This window comes from Pagrus major, chromosome 7 (assembly GCF_040436345.1).
Source record: "Pagrus major chromosome 7, Pma_NU_1.0".
NCBI lineage: Eukaryota > Metazoa > Chordata > Actinopteri > Spariformes > Sparidae > Pagrus > Pagrus major.
The window spans coordinates 4,739,875-4,756,422 of record NC_133221.1 but is presented as its reverse complement, the minus strand read 5'-3'; the positions used below and the strand labels follow the sequence as shown (position 1 = coordinate 4,756,422).

General features: G+C 42.0%; 2 protein-coding genes across 2 annotated transcripts; both read right to left on the bottom strand.

Annotated features, from left to right (window-relative positions):
• Window positions 1–2,111: 2,111 nt before the first annotated feature.
• Window positions 2,112–8,994, bottom strand: coq10a (coenzyme Q10A). The gene is made up of 5 exons (XM_073470418.1): window positions 8,496–8,994; window positions 6,877–7,026; window positions 6,591–6,783; window positions 6,285–6,386; window positions 2,112–4,927 (listed from the first exon to the last, which is right to left on the bottom strand). The coding sequence occupies exons 1-5, from the start codon at window positions 8,630–8,632 to the stop codon at window positions 4,760–4,762; spliced, it is 750 nt and encodes a 249-aa protein (XP_073326519.1). The 5' UTR covers window positions 8,633–8,994; the 3' UTR covers window positions 2,112–4,759.
• Window positions 8,995–9,694: 700 nt separating this feature from the next.
• hsd17b10 (hydroxysteroid (17-beta) dehydrogenase 10) lies at window positions 9,695–12,116 on the bottom strand. The gene is made up of 6 exons (XM_073470419.1): window positions 12,025–12,116; window positions 11,373–11,537; window positions 10,764–10,928; window positions 10,538–10,666; window positions 10,332–10,440; window positions 9,695–10,187 (listed from the first exon to the last, which is right to left on the bottom strand). The coding sequence occupies exons 1-6, from the start codon at window positions 12,046–12,048 to the stop codon at window positions 9,997–9,999; spliced, it is 783 nt and encodes a 260-aa protein (XP_073326520.1). The 5' UTR covers window positions 12,049–12,116; the 3' UTR covers window positions 9,695–9,996.
• Window positions 12,117–16,548: the final 4,432 nt, after the last annotated feature.

Genomic DNA, 16,548 nt, shown 5'->3' with positions numbered 1-16,548 from the left:
ACCTCTGAGGTGATGGATGTTTCTCTCTGGGTTTTATGAGAATTCCTGTCATGTCTGTAACGTGAGGATGACACTGCTACCTGCTAAAAACACTTTGACTCTGTTAACAAGCAAGTTCTCGCTCTGTAAACCTCGAGTCGCTTTTGTTAAGACGCACAGCAGATGACTACTGACGTTAGGACATTTAAACGTAGTACTTGACATGATTCAAGTCCCAAGTCATTTTTCCTCGAGCCAGTCGAGTCACGTCACTTTCTCCACACCCGAGATACTGAAGTCTTAACATTAACATTATCCAACCTACACACATATCGATGAAATGAATTTGTCTTTTGAGATTCAGTGAAATAAATCTGACAAAAGCTTTCTTAATTTTCAAGATATTCCCTCTCCGTCACTTTTAAAGAGTGAAATATTGACAGCCAGACTCCAAAACACTCAACTGACAACACGCAGTGAACACAGATGAGTTGTCTCAAGTCTTTAACCTCCACGTCTTCAGTTGCTACGGTAACCTAAATTCCCTTCGGGGATCAATAAAGTTAAAGAGTCCACAGTCATTTATTTTCTGTCGAGTCATCACAACGTCAGTGACATCTGTGTTTGCAGGATTAAAATCTGAATGTGTCATTAAGCCTTCAGTGCATGGTGTCCTCCACAGTGGACAGATATCTGGAAGCAGTTTTAAACCATTTAAGTCTGAGGACCGTGTCCCGATCACCAGGTGGCGGACCTCCAAAATCTTGTCCACAATTCCAGTTGTGTACGTCTTTGTCTTTTTTGTTTTAACCTATATTTATTCAGGGAGGGTTCACTCATGTTCTCCACCCAGGGATTTAAACCAGCGACCCTTCGGTCACAAGCTCGCTCCTCTAACCTTCAAGCCGCCACTGCACCCAATTTATGAGATATGAGGAGAGACAAGATGCACAAAGTACCTCTTGAATATCTTAAACCTTTTTATTCTGAGGTAAAAAAAAATAAAATAAATCAGCTAAAGGTGTAACACTTTTATCCAGATTTTACTAACATCAGGTGGATTTCATGCACTAAAGGGATATTCTGCCTTTTCTGTTTGTTTATTTAAAATTACAATATAATTTACACTTCAGTAGTTTAATGAAATAGTCTTCAAATGTTATGTAAACATAGGACCAACAGGCAGAATATACCTCGGAGAGGACAGGTGTATTTTCAGTCGTGCAAAAAAACATCTCTTATTGAGAAAGAAAGATGTTTTTACTCATCTTGTTTACTGAGAATAAAATGATTTAACATATAAACTACTTTGCTCTTTAATATTTAATGTATGAAGGGGTTAATATTTAGCTTTATGTCTTCCTCTGTGACAATAAACGTTTTGTGAGGCTTCAGTTTTGTGTAATAAATACAATTGACACGATCGAGAAAGAAGAGATGTCTGAATAGTCTCCTCTCCTGTGAGCTGTTATAAATAACTGGCCCACATACCATCGCCCCGCTCTGGTTTCGTGTCGGTCAGCTGTGTCCGCCCTCCGTCACTGCACCTTCACTCTCTCCACTGCGACAAAGTTCAGTTCTGCTCAGGAAACTCAATTTAAAGCCTTAAACAGCCTTAAAAAATGGTTTGCAGTCAACATTAGTGGGAGACACTGCAGGTGAACAGGGTACATTTCTTAACTGATAGAAATCACTGTGAAACTCCCTCATTTGATTTCTGACGCTAAGACAATTATTTTTTTATTTTTGGGTATGTTTTTTGGAATAAGATGTTCTGCTAATCAAGCTATGAACGATATATGAACAAATCCCTTTGTAAAAAAACCCTTAAGAGTAGGGATAGGAATAAAAATAGGAAGTTTTGTGTGACTGAAGTGAAGATTTCTGTCTTGTAGTTTAAGAAAAAACTCATTTGTGGGTTGTAAAAGGTGAAGAGGGTAAAAAAATGACTTGCATTCAGACAATTAACTTTTTTTAAAGCAATTATCTGATACTGTGTTGAAATACACAAACGAGGGAATCTAAATAAACGTCCAGAACAAAACTTTAACGCCTAAATAAACATTTTCTTTCTGCAAGTCTGAAAGAAGAAATGCAGGAACGTGTGGTGTAAAAAAAACTGCACACAGACGTAAACTCCTCCTGCTTTTTTATTTAAATAACAAAGCTCTGAAACACAACCACAGTATTTACAAAGATACATGTTCAGCTTGCACTGTAAAGTGATTGGACTGCAAGACGATGGCAAAATATTCTAATATAGCAACTCTTCAGTCAGTCAGAGCAGCGCGTCTCCTTTCTTATATACAAACTAGGCCAGACCGACGTGCATCTATCCACCTGCAATGTGACGATGTGGGCTGATCATGTAACGCTCTCTAAATACTTTCTTTATTTATTCTGTCGTCTCTTAAAAATAACGTTTTGACACAGTATTGGCACCTATGATAATAAAACTTGGCGTGAAACATACTGAAAACAAAATGTCTCTAAATTTGAGGTGAAGATGCAAAATTGTTGACAATATGAACAAAAATCCAATATGGTGCAAGATAGACTTAAAGGTAAAGTTCACCCAAAAATGAAAAGTGCAGTCATTATCTCCTCACCTCGGTGCTGATGGGAAGTCAGGTGCAGTTTCATCGTCCACAAAACGTTTCTGGAGCTTCGCAGCAAAACAGCGTTGCAGCGTTTTAACTAAACAACTGAAGTAGATGGAGACTTGATTTAAAACATCAAAACAACAGCGGAAAAAAAACATAAAGTGGCTTAAACGTAGTCTCTTGAAGCCCCGAGATCCCAAATTGATGTCAAAAGACATTATTTGCACCCTTGACACTTGGTCGAGCTCGTGCTTTTAGCTTAGCAGCGACAGCTATTATTAAAAAAGTGTTAATTTTTAGTTTTTTACGTTTTAAAACAAGTCCCCAGATACTTCAGATGTTCAGAATACCTCCAGAAATGTTTTGTTGACTACAAAACTTCACCTGACTTTCCATCAGCGTGTCGGTGAGTAGATCGTGACTGAATTTCTTATCGTTGGGCGAACTTATCCTTTAACCTATTACATTGCTTCAGGGTATAACACTCATTTTAATAATCTTTTAATAAGTTAAACTGTGATTGTTTCTTTACAGAACAGTGATTCACAGACTCATTTCGATTGAACAAACATTCTTCATGCATAGATGATTAACTCTCTCTCACCTCGACAACAGAAGACAATAAACCACGTCAACTTTGAGGCAAAAATGTGTTAAAAAATTACCCAGTTTAATCGGAGTACTGTACTTTTTAACACATACACACTTGGAAATGTTGTTGACTATATTTGCCTCTTTTTTTTTTTTATTACATTCATGCATCATAATGTATATAAATAAAAGCAAAAAACATCCCAAAAGAATAAGCATGAAACCGACAGATGATGATAAATGGTTGATAATGTTTTATTCTACAGCCCAGCAGGATGTGCGTGACGGGAGTGACATCCTCCCGGTGACCTTCAGAAGACGGAGCATGAAGTAAAAAAAAGCAGAGCAGGAAAACTTTTTATATAACCTGTTACAAAAGTGCTTCTATCACTGCATTAATGAGATGACTATCAATACATTTTCCATAATTCAAAGCAGATTATTCACTGATCATCTGAAATGATAATCTTTAAATTTAAAGATGAAACAAAACTATATATTTGGAATATAATGATATAGATCGTTCTGTATGTAATCCCGTTATTTCACAGTTTTTTTCTCCAGCGTGTCCTTGGATTCATCCAGGTGCCCCCTTTTTTTTGTGTGCAAAGTGATCGTAACGAGTGCTGGACTGTAAAATAAAAGCATCGTCAAAAATTGGCAGGCCAAGTCTCACTGTCCAAAAACACAATTCTCACAGCACAACAACAGCCAAGTTAAAGCTAACTTTCCCCAAAACCTCAAAGCCAACTGAGGGCACAGTTAACCGAAGAGGAAATGACCTTCAGTGAAACAGCGACGACGTCTCAAACATGGCACATTTAATTTGAACCCAAATAAAACAGTAAAAATGTGCATATAACCTCTGATGGAAAAATTAAAAAGGATGAAATGAATTATTGTTTTGCACCAAGTTCTCTACTCTATGTCAAAAATATATATTAAAAACTTCAATTTGAAATAAAAGGTAAATGATAAAAAGAAAAAGGCAAAGAACGAGCTTTCCTAATACAGTATAATCAGCTGATCCAGGAGCTGAGCTGAACTAAAAAACAGACGCACGTTGATTTATAACGTGTCAGCGTGGCGAGCGGCCTTCAGGTCACGGTCGACTACAAGACTTGATCCCAGTTGAGAGCAAAAGTCTGCACCTTTTATTCGTAAAAAGGATGTTTCGTTTAGTGTCACTGTGCTGTGCGTTTTAAATAAAAGTCGACTCTCTACCGTTGGTGACGTGATGTTGCAATGATTTACTGTTTCGTTCACATAAATACAGCTTGTAACGGCCGTGGAGCAAGAGCAGTGACGGGTCCCTTCAGCTAAAAGAAGGATCCCTGAGTGGAGGTAGACAGAGAGTGGACAGACGCGACACGAGGAGGAGGAGGAAGAGGAGGAGGAGGAGGAGATGACTAGCAAGAGTTCCAACACAATGCTTACAAGAGTTGGATGTCTGTAACACCTTCAGGTGTAGCGGTGGAGACTTGAAGTGATGGGCGACTAAGCAGCGTCATGCAGGTTGGTGTGGATAAAAGGGGAATAAAGGTTGGTATTGTTTAAGGCCAGAAGAGGACGTGCACGTGCCGAGATCACGTCTGATGCACCTCGTGAAACATCAGCTCTCGTGGGATTCGAGTCTCTGGGCCGTAGAGCTTACAGGCCCGCCGCTCGAACGCGGCGACGTTCTGCTTTACGACCTCGTCGAAGAACATGGTGGCTAACTGGGAGTGCAGCAAAGAGCGGAACTCGAAGGAAATCTGTTGAAGACACAAAAATAATCATCTCGTTAGTGACAGCGATTCAGATGAGTCATAAAACATGGTAACAACAGAAGCTGGCTACGATGAAGGAAAGAAGCAGCCTGGCTCTGTCTAAAAGGTAACAAAGGTTAATGTCTAGACCCATTTCTTGGCAGAGGCTCCAAGAAGTCAAGAAATAGTCCCACATAACAGCTCGTACAACCACAACTCCCTGTTTTTACACTCTGTTTGCCAGGCCAGTCGTTCCCCCCGCTTCTTCCAGGCTTTATACAAAAGCTAAGCTAACTGTCTGCTGGCTGTTGCTCTTTTATATTTGGTATTGAGCTTCCCAGAAAGCCAACAAGCATTTTCTCTAGCTCTGTTTGTGAGTGACTCATCGGCTCTGTGGGAGGCAGTCTCAGATGATGGTGGTTCAGCTGTCTGTCAAAACAACCAGCGTTCTTCATCCTTTTCTCTTGTAAAACTGAAAATTACTATGTGGAAACACTTGAGATGATGAAGCGTATATTTTACCTTTGTGCTGCTCGTCGAAGTTTGTTTGTCAGTGCAGAATGGGCTCATTGATGGCCTTAAGGAAGGAAAACCACCCACTACAACTGAGCTTCTTGTTGTTTAAAGTATTTCACTGCTGGAAAGATGGCCCCTGAATAAAAGTGGGCTGTCTATGCAGCAGAAAGACGCAATTATTTTTTAAAAACAAACGGTAACAAACTAAATTGTATTACAGCTAAACAGTTCACTAACATATGTTCTTCTAAAACATTTAAGGTAAGAAATAGACGACACTCTGTGTCTCCACCTGACTACACTCTTTGTATCTGTGGACGCACGCATACAAAAATGCAGAGGTATAATCTTTAATTGATACAACACCCCTAAAATCCAAAAGATGACACATTTTGCATCATTTGACAGATTTTGGGGAGCTCTGGGTGAGATATAAAGCTGGCTGAAAATCTGCTAAATTCCCGTTTTAAGTACGAATTGAAATGTTCCTGCCTCTGGCCTCAGGGGGGCAGTAACGACGATGAAGCAGCAATAGAAAACTTACTGAGACAAGTGACACAAAGGTGACATTCATGCTCTGCCAGAAGAGGTTTCAAACTATTTTTCCAGTTTTACAAGAAAAAAAACGTCAAGGATGAAGACTAACTGGTTGGTTTGGTAAAAATATGTCCAGTAAACTGCTCCACACAGCCACGACCCTGAGCTTTTTTAATGGGACTTTTTGTGAATGTCTCTCTTCCACTCTTTAGAGCTACGTTTTACCCAAAAGGTTGAAATACTCGAGTGGTAAGAGAGTCTGATACACATCTGATAAATCACCACAGGAAGCGAGCTGCAGGATACTTACAGAAAAGTCTACGGTGCAGGTGCGAGGGTAACCAGGAATGCCAGGACTAAAGCGCCATATCGTCTCCAGGTGGTTGAAGAGCTTACCGTCTGTACACACTGCCTACAATCACCGAAAAGAGAAAGCCTGGGATTAAAAATGAGGAATTTTGAACAATGTTTGCTTGGCGACATAATAAACATTACTTGCTCCAACTAAAATGTGTGTTATTTAAACTGCAGCAGTATCAACACACACACAGATGTGACATTCAACAGATCGGACACGTCTTCATTCACAGGACGGACAGACTCTACTAGCACTTACTTTAACTAGATGAGGCCGGACACAAGTGATCATAGAGGTGTATCTCTCCACCACTGGAGGGAATCCCACTTCCAGCTGGGCTTTAGAGTGGCCTGCTCTCTTCATGACGGTCTGGGACTTCTTACACCAGGGCACAAAGTGCTTGTAGTCGTCGACGTTGGCCACCACATCGTACATCTCCTGCATAGAAAACCTACGACAGCAAGCGTTGTAAGGTTAAGGACTTTTTACAAAAAGAAACTCTAACAGATTAAGTTATCGCAAGCTATAACGAAGAGTTAATTACCCGATTATCCTACGCTCGGAGTACTCCTTCCTTTTGTTGGTGAGACTGATGAAGTTTCTGCTTTGAGGAACAGCCGTCATTGTGTCCCAGTCCTGAAGGCAAAGCACTCTGGGAGTTCTTGTCATCAAAATGCCACATGATGACAAGTGTCTAAAAGGTAAGAGGAAATGTCCTGTGAGCCACACTCTGGAAAGATTCAACCGGCCACACAGTCAACAACAACAAATAAAAGGCTCCACTATGTTCCAGTTTCCAGCTGCTAAAGTCAACGAGCAGACAAAGAACAATGGACCAGGAGGGGATGGAAGGTCTCTGTGGCGAGTGTGCTGGTGTTTTCTGAGTTGGGCCAGTTGTTCCGGTAGGTAACCTGTATTATGACTAGTTAATAACCCATGTGATCAGAAAAATCCATCATTACTAAGTGAGGATATGGATGAGAAATATTGCCTTAAAACAGTGTAATGATATTAAAGGTTAGCTTGTTTGTAACAAGATTTAAATGAGCCTTTTCTACCTTTTATGGAGCCTTTCAGCCATTAATGTTCCTGCTCAATTTACAGACTAAATACTGAATATTATATCGATACACTAGTAGCAGCCTCACGCTCTCATCTCTCTGACAGCCAGTGACACATTATTTTTCAAGACCCAATCAAAAGAGAAAGTAAAACTAAATATTTCTAAAACAGTGTGATAATATGTGAGGTGCTACAAGCCAAGAAAAGCTGTATCTCATCATCATGTTGAAGCCTTGTTCTAGTAATCTTTTAATAACATTTTAAACGTCGTGCCCTCAGTGTTGATAGGAACGTCGGTATTGTGACAACATGAGTATAATCATGAATGATATCAGATCACCCTGAGTCCGAATGAAATTCACAAATATACCGTCTATATTAGATCTCTGATAACTGTCAACTATTTTGATAATCAACTTTCAAGCAAAGACGTAAATCATTTGCTGGTTTCAGCTTCTTAAATGTGAGAATTTGAAGATTTAGTTTGTAATTTTTTGCAAACTATCTTACGATTAAAGCTGTCCGATATATCAGCCGGCCAATATCATCGGCCAATATTTGCCAGCCATTGACACACCAGTATTGGTGCATATGTTGCCCGATATGCAGAAAAAGATAAACATTTATAATTATGGTGCCATTTAAGACAATAAACCCCACTGTTAAACTGAAAACTATCCTGCCTCGGTTACATGTCTTTGTCACAAGTGTTTTGATAACCACACTTGAGGGATCAGTGCAAAAAAACACAACCATAACTGCAAAGTCTCTGTGCTTATCGTCTTTCAAGTGCATTATCAACATGGGCTAATATTGGTCAAACAGCACAGGATATTGGCTACTGAACTTTAGTGTCTCTGACGTGTCAGTGTCTGCTGCTTTGTACTCATTATGAATAATCAAGTCCAGGCTGTGACACCAACTACCAGGGTATCAAAATGTCACAGAAGCGTCACACTTCCGTGATAAGAAAAACATAAACACGATAAAGGTTAGCTTGTAACCTTCCAGCTCCAGAGACATAGTGTCACTCTGTGCTGAAGGTCCAGCCGTGTGTGTCGTTATAATAATAGACCACCAGAGTCTCCACGGAGGTCTCACCTGATGCTCTGCCGCTGGCATCCTCTCTGAACGGCCGTGCGACAGGACCGAGGGGAGCCCACGGTGGCGACCTGGAGAAAGTCACTGAACGTCCGCACACCCATGGGGAGCCGCCGGGCGCCCGCCGTGGCTGCCATCAAACCAGCCACTCACAGGGAGGGAAGGGAGAGAGAGATCCCGGGTCCAATCGAGGTCCAAACACAACCCTTGCTGCTTCGATGCGGGTGTATTAATCGCTAGCTAGGATTCACATTAGCATTAGCCGGCTAGCTTCAACCGCCGCAGCTAGCTAACGTTAGCTAACACGGTTTCATAACGATCCGGACCAAACGCGACGTTCAGCCGCGTCCCTCTGTTGTTTTCCGGCGATACTCACATCACTCCACGTCTCCGACACCAGCCCCGCTACAAAGAAAAATATAGTTTTGGGGTTTTTTTAGGCTAGTTTCGGTTTTCAGTGCAGTCAAATGCCGCAAAGCTGCGACGACCTTCTGCGGCTGAATAAAACGCCGGTGGGACAAACTGTTCCCTTCTTCTGACAGGCGGCTCTGGTGTCGACAAGCGGCGCTGAGGCGCGCTGCTGCCCCCTGCTGGTGCGGAGGGTAGCGGCAGGTTAAAAAACAACAACTACTATAGATTTTATTATTATTTATTTTATTTTATCATTTATTTAAAATATTTTTGTTAGCATGATGTAGCCACCTATTTTAATTTTTTTTTTTTTTTTTTTGCATTGTTCACAGTAGGGATGCACATTTTAAACAATTTCTATAAAGATATAAGGTTTCAATTTGGAGATTGAGTTCCCTTCCATTAATACAAGGTAGCTTAAGTATTTATTTTATTATTGTTATTATTCTCTTTTTTCCTTATTTGTGTTCAACATTGGCATTTGTGTTTTTGTTCCGTTTCTATTTTGTTTCTGTCGCCTGGTAATAATCGCTACCTAAAATTTTCAAATCCTAATATGCAGGTATTGTAAAATGTGTGTTTTGTGGCAAATTCCAGTGGTTGTAAATAAACAGAAATGTACTGTACACCGTTACTGCAAGAAAGTTTAAGTCGTAACAGAAAGAAAGAAAGAAATGTTTCTAAAGTCAAACATGTATGATCTGAATGATTTAAAAGACACTGTGATCACATAAAATTCTTCAATTTTCTGGGTTTTAACAAAGAAAAAAGCCTGAATGAAGCAGATAATCAAACATATCAGAGGTTTATTATAATCTGAATCAGTTTACAAAACAACCAAAGTGGAGCACACAAAGTACTGCAGTGCTGTGAACGATGCACAGTCTCATCTTTACACACTCTGTCTCACATTCTCACTCATAAAATGGTTCCAGTACAGTGTATGTTTACTGTATGCAGCTTTCTACAACATATATACACCAGGCACACAATCAGACGTAAAAGTGTTCTCTTAGTTGGATGATCAATGCCTTTTGTTAACGTGGACACACACACACACACACACACAGAAACACACACATCATCGGTCTCAGGGCTGCATGCGGATGGCTCCGTCCAGCCTGATGACCTCTCCGTTCACCATGGGGTTCTCGGCCAGTGATGTCACCATGTGGGCAAACTCGGCGGGGTCTCCCAGGCGTGAGGGGAAGGGCACCTGGCGGGCGAGGAAGGAGCGCACCTTCTCTGGAAGACCAGCCAGGAGGGGAGTGGAGAACAGGCCTGGGGGAAGAAAGAAGAGGAAGGTTCAGATTTAAACTCAAAGTGAAGACATGTCACTAATGATTTCAATCAGTGTTCAAATCTGACAGTAACTCAGCCCATTACTCAAGTTAAGTCGCTGTTTTTCTGCATTTTTACACTAACCGGGAGCTATTGTGATGACCCTGATGCCCATGGGCGCCAGATCTCTTGCTATGGGGAGGGTCATCCCAACGATGCCCCCTTTAGAAGCTGAATACGCTGCTTGGCCGACCTGGAGAAAAGAAAACGGAGAGTAAAAAAGCTGATTAACAGAGCGATCGATGAGTCGTTTCTTTTATGGGTGTTGTCTTGTGTATGTATCAAATGACCTGTCCATCAAACGCTGCCACGCTGGCTGTGTTAATGATGCAGCCTCTGTGTCCGTCTGCGTCAGGCTCGTTCTTCCCCATCGCACCCACAGCGAGGCGAATCACATTAAAGGTTCCTGCAATGTTCACCTGCAGAAAACACACAAAGAAGAGTCCCGTGTAATAGTCTGAAATACTGCGAGCGGTATTTATTTTCCTACTGCACGTGCCTGCGTCTTCATCTTACATTGATGACACGCTGGAAGTCCTCCAGGCTGTGAGGGACGTCTTTCTTTAAATTGTAGGTTTTAACGGCGACAGCGATGCCGGCACAGTTAACAGCCAGGTCCAGCTTCCCAAACTTCTCTCTGGCCAGGGACACTGCTGACTGCACATCTGCCTCTGATGTCACCTACAAACAGACAAGACCGCTTTAGACGTCAAACTAACACGATAACCAAGGACACAGACTCATAGGGCCAGCATAAATAATAAAATAATGGGACGGAAGAAAGAACCTGGAGGGTCAACGTATCACATCCAGTCGTTATCGATAGTGCTGGGAGATGTGAGAGTGCCATCAACTGGATGGAGAGTAAACTACACCTGCAGTTACAGCTGCTGAACACCAGCACATGATAATATCAGAGCTACTGTTTCCAGGTTGATTCCATGTTTAAATGAATAAATGGCATTAACACTTAGTCGTGTGCTGTGCAGGAAGAGAGGCGGTGCATCAAAATACACTAGTCTGACCAAAACGAAACAGTTACAGTGTACGTGGTCTGCCGATAATGTATAGATTGATCTGGTCTGACAGGCCAAATCTACTGTGTCTGGCAAGTTTTGGACTCACGTCTGCAGGAGCGAAGGCACATCGGTCGCCCAGACTGGCTGCCAGAGCGGCTCCATCGGAGGAGGGAAGGTCCAGGATCACAGCAGCGGCTCCGTGCTGCACCAGGCGCTCCACAGTGGCCCGGCCCAGACCAGACGCACCGCCTGTCACCAGGCCGACCATACCCTGCTCAACACACACACACAAGGACAGGGACGGGGACGGGGACAGGGGGAGGAGGGTAGTGCAGGAAATAGGAAACAATAAAAACAAAAACAAAATGAAGGACAAAACATGGGTCACTGACAAAGATGAGTGGGAGGAGAGACTTCAGAGAGGGATATCTTAAAACCAGGGTGAATAAAGACAAAACTACCTGCTCGATCATGAAGCACAAAATATAAGAGACAAACTACTGCATGTTTGTGATTTAGGTGGACTAACCCTTTAAACATGTTACCCCCCTTTGTGTCTAATGTGGACCCATTGATACCAACATGTTAGCTAACAGCGACACAGTGAAAACTTCTGAACTACAACGAAAACAAACCAACAGGAGGGAAAAACAACAACACGCGCTAGTTTAAAGTCTCAGGCGTCGTATTGAGTCGGAGTGGACGATATAAGCGATGCAGCGTGCAGCACCGGCAGCTTTATCTTTCTCTTTCCTCACCTTGACACATCGTATGTTCGCCATGTTGGTTCGGGATGCGGCCGTGACGTCGCGCACAAAGATCGTGTATTTGACAGAGGAGTCACCTTTTGCATCTTCTTCTTGACTTGTTTGGTGATGGGAAATTTACAAAATGGCGCGTTACCGCCACCTTCAGGTGTGGAGTGTGGGTCGTGACTCCAAATCAGGTTTTAGAGACAACATTTTGTGACTGGAATTGTATATATTAGGGTTCCTCGTATGAATGAAAGATGTGATGTGTTGTACAAATTGTGAATCATTGTTATTTGTGATATTTTGTAAATAAAACTGACTTTACTTGATCTTCCTTTTTTTTTTGTCAACCACAAACATGAAAACTATAAGTTTCTCACTCTAGTTCTTGAATTTAGTTGAAAATGCCTATTTTTTCCTTGTTGAGTCCACTTGTTAATCTAAAACGCTGCTTAAATGACTTTGAGCTTTGCCAATAGCATCTTTATATTTCTTTAATATAAAGTCCAAATTGCCCCATCGTCTGAGACTCCCATTCCAGTCTAAATATGATTTATCACTATATGTAAAAATAAAGGGCTCACTATCAAATATTTCACAGAATAGCACGTCCTAATAATTATTTAAATTGGCCTAACCATATCTTTACTATTTCATTGTATATGCTTAACCTGTAAACCACATTCAGTTGGCTCAGTACTTGAACTCTGTTGTGTCAATAAAGTTTTATCGAAATTCAAATTCCTTAAATATCATTTGATGAGGAAAAATAAGCTTAAATAATCTTGTCATTGTCCACGAAACCGCGGACGGAGTGGGAGCTCTTTCCTTATTACTCCTCTCCGGGCACAGAATCTAAGCCCCCCCCACCTCGGTCAAGTTTTGACCAATCGGCGAGCGTTTCAGGGAACGCCCCCTCCCGCTATCGACTGATTTGCAGATCGAATATGAGGCTGTTGTCCAATCAGAGCGGCCCTGCGGCTCACCAAGGTCAGCTCAGGCGACCAACTGATGCTCCAGGAGCTTTTATCAGGCGAGTTCACAGAGCAGCTTTAACACTTTAACAAGGGAAACGCTGAGAAACAGTCCGTTTATGGACAGTTTACAAGATTAACGACCTGTAGTTCAACACACTGACACAGATTTTACCAAACTTTCAGGCTAAAGATCACAAAATAAATGCCCAAATATAAAATTAAGCCAAGCACATGAATCAGATATACCCTTTTAAAGATATACTTTATTTTTAAGTGGATGAAAACAATGCAACATTTAAAATACCCTCTGATCTTTCTACCATTAAATTCAGAGTCTGTGGCTATTAAAGATGACAATAAAATGAATCAGATTTCTGGCACACCCTTTGTCTTCTTTCAAGGAGAACGGAGAAGAGAAATAAATAGTAAACCTGCCTAAACTCAAGCATTTTATTAATTACTCTCATTATCAGTTAAACTGTCACTTATTTCTTGATGAAATGATTCATCCTTTGGTCCAACAAACAGTCCAAAACCCAAAGGTGCAATGATTAGTCATCCAAGAGACAATCTACTGAACAATGTTGTCACTCAAACACTGCGGTCATTCTATGGTTGCTGCTTTTCTCTGATTAATAATCACTTTAAGCTGAATATTTTGGGGTTTGTGACTGTTGATTGGACAAAACAAGCATCTCTATTTATGAGCAGTTTTCACTATTTTCTTAAAACAGAAAATAAAAAACAGCACAGAGGACAAAGCAGCAAATATTCCAAATAATTATAAACAATACACACTTTTTTACAGAAAATGTAAACCATTACGAGCTTACCTCCAACTAGGGCTTTCAAAAGGATGCCTGCGCACACTGCAGAAGCTGGAAAATAGTGCATTACGCCACATTATGGAAGGCAGTAAGTTGTATAGTTGTATCTCCAAAATAGGGGTTGAAATATCCCACACCCCACAACAACACAACTTACTACCTCACCACAGCACAGCTACAAACACATCGGCCTCGGCACACCGTAGAAACACAACTGTGATTTACATTTGTTCCATTCTGTATCAAAATGTTGTATTTGCATGTATCTTAGTGCAAAATTCTGTCATGTTTGCAACAGAAGATTCTCCTTCAATGGCTGAGGGGGAAAAAAATGAAGCAACAATAAAGACTGAATATTAGTCAGATCATTAATGAGACAGGTGTCCAGTTCATCGACAGCCAGGAACACACCAGGACGGCGTGATACAGAATATAACCGGCGAAAAAAATCCAACGTTCGTGATGTAAATTTGGAGCACTGTTGGTCACCAACGGCAACAGAGGCTTCAGTCACCGTGGCAACTGAATGCAAGATGTAAGACAGGCTGATGAAGGTGATGGTTTGGTTGCCGTGAGAAAGACAGTAGGCTGTATAGTTATCTCCCAGATCTGGTGTGATCCTAAAACTATACAAACTACTACCTCATCCCACAGCTCCCCTTCTTCTCTGGAGTCCAGATCATTTATGCCTTCACTCTTCTACATTTAAAAAAAAGCTGACTGCACAACATCGAATAAATCTCTTCCTGTTATGTTGCTCATTTTGTACTGAGTTCACGATGAATCATTTCTGACAGGGACAGGAGAGAAAGAAAGAATGAGACGTGAGAGAAGAGGTGACCAATCCTCAGAAAAATGATAGATATGTAGTCTACTTCTCAGGAGGCTTCCTGTCCTTGAGGAGGGTCTTCAGTGCCAAACGAGCTCCTGAGGAACAAAAAAAAAAAAAAACCACACACACTCACTATAAAAAGACTACATGAGGAACAAACATACTATAAAAGGAGCAGGACATGACGAGCTGGCTTCACCTCCAACGCATATAAAATGAACCAACAGCTTTCACTGAGCGACCGCTAACATTTTCTGCTGATAGCTTGTTTCCTAAATCAGGTGAGGCTAACAGGCTAACCTGAGCACCATCTCAGCCTCTCAAGCTAGTTACCATTAGCTGCTAAGTTTAGCCAAAATAAGCCCTTTGCTGACATTACGACGATATCTACTGAATGAGAAATGAGGGAAAACTAGCTTGCTGCTGTTGCAACGGTGGTTCATTTAGCTTCTCACTGCAGCAAACAACAGTCTGCCTTGGGAAGTCAGCTAGCCAGCTAGCCAACAGTGTTAACAAGCTAGCTGACAGCTAGCTGGAATTGGCGGTTCTCGACCTCTCAGTCCCGGCGGCTGCTGTCACATCCGCCGCCCCGCACGTCCGCCCCGGGCCCCCGGTGCTGCTGTAAGCGTCGTCTGTATCTGTACACGCGGCGGGGATGTTCCAGTCGAAGCGGGACCCCACTCGCACATCGGTATCGACCTTTCAAAGCAAAAGTATCGCAGCGAGATGTTTCGATACCTCGCTTCACCACGCCAAAAGTCACGTGACCGCCCCCCAAACGAGGCCTCGCTACGTCACGCTCGTATCACCGAGGTTGTCTCTTCCTGAGTATTTTTTTTTTTTTTTTACAAAAACAGACGTATACAGTTTGAAAGTCGTCCCCCTTATGAAACATACTTTAATCAACAAAATAAAATAATTTAAAAAACGGCAAGACCGCGTACAGATATGACTGTGAACCACAGCAACACAGGACCAACGGTTCGTCCAGCAGATGTCGCCATTTTGAGAGTTTGAACAGATTGCCTCGCAGTGATTCACAGCTTTATAAAGCCTCCGTTTCTCCCCGCCGCCGTGTGAAGGCGCATACTTCCCTAAGTTATCGTGTCTTTAGACGCCATAAAGAAGTGGCTGGTTTACTTCACGCCTTCATGTCGGCTCCGCGGATCCTCCTCGCCATCTTTCCATCTAGCGGAGCGGGCTTGTGATAACGTGAGGAAATATCGCGAGATTTACGTCCTACAACGAGACTTCAAGCGCGGCCTGACGAAGCTGTGTTAAAGGGCAACTCCACCTATTTATCACATTAAAGTGTGTTTAAAGGTCTGAGTGAGTAGCGCGACATATGTGGGGAAAAAGCCTTTTGCAGCTCCAGAGGAAGCTGCATGTAATCTGATAAATTGCCTCCAGTGATGTCACTCAGTGGCTAAACTGCATTGTGGGTAATGTAGTCACTGGGTTTTGAGGAGGAAGAAGAATGTGAGGAATAGAGCAGGGGATATCTCTGGGTTTAATGCGTCAATTTCTAACCATCCAAAATGAGTCCAGCATCGTTATATGAGAGTGATATGCCAGACCAGTCGACTGCTTTTTAAAGCTTGGCGCCTACATTACCCACAATGCACTGAAGCCACAAAGGCAATCTATCAGATTTACGGTGCAATATGTGTAAATTGTAGTTCAAAACATTTTCAAGAGAATAACAGTTTTGACTCTATGTCAAAGAAATCTGTTTTGTGTTGAAGAGATAACTACGGAAATTAGCATGCTAACCAGCTAGCCTCGGGCCTGAAAACCTCTTTCTCCCAGCGGTCCAAAGCTCCTGTGCTAGTGGTGTAGACACCAACACTCCCCTGGTAGTGTGGCTAGCTGCACGGCTAACTGAGCTAACAAG

Coding starts and splice junctions, on each gene's coding strand:
- coq10a (XM_073470418.1), bottom strand. CDS start 8,632: ATGGCAGCCACGGCGGGCGCCCGGCGGCTCCCCATGGGTGTGCGGACG. Junction 6,784..6,876: donor TCCGAGCGTAGGATAATCGG/GTAATTAACTCT, acceptor TTGCTGTCGTAG/GTTTTCTATGCAGGAGATGT. Junction 6,387..6,590: donor TCCGGCCTCATCTAGTTAAA/GTAAGTGCTAGT, acceptor CGGTGATTGTAG/GCAGTGTGTACAGACGGTAA.
- hsd17b10 (XM_073470419.1), bottom strand. CDS start 12,048: ATGGCGAACATACGATGTGTCAAG. Junction 10,667..10,763: donor ACTTCCAGCGTGTCATCAAT/GTAAGATGAAGA, acceptor TGTTTTCTGCAG/GTGAACATTGCAGGAACCTT. Junction 10,441..10,537: donor TGGCAGCGTTTGATGGACAG/GTCATTTGATAC, acceptor TCTTTTCTCCAG/GTCGGCCAAGCAGCGTATTC.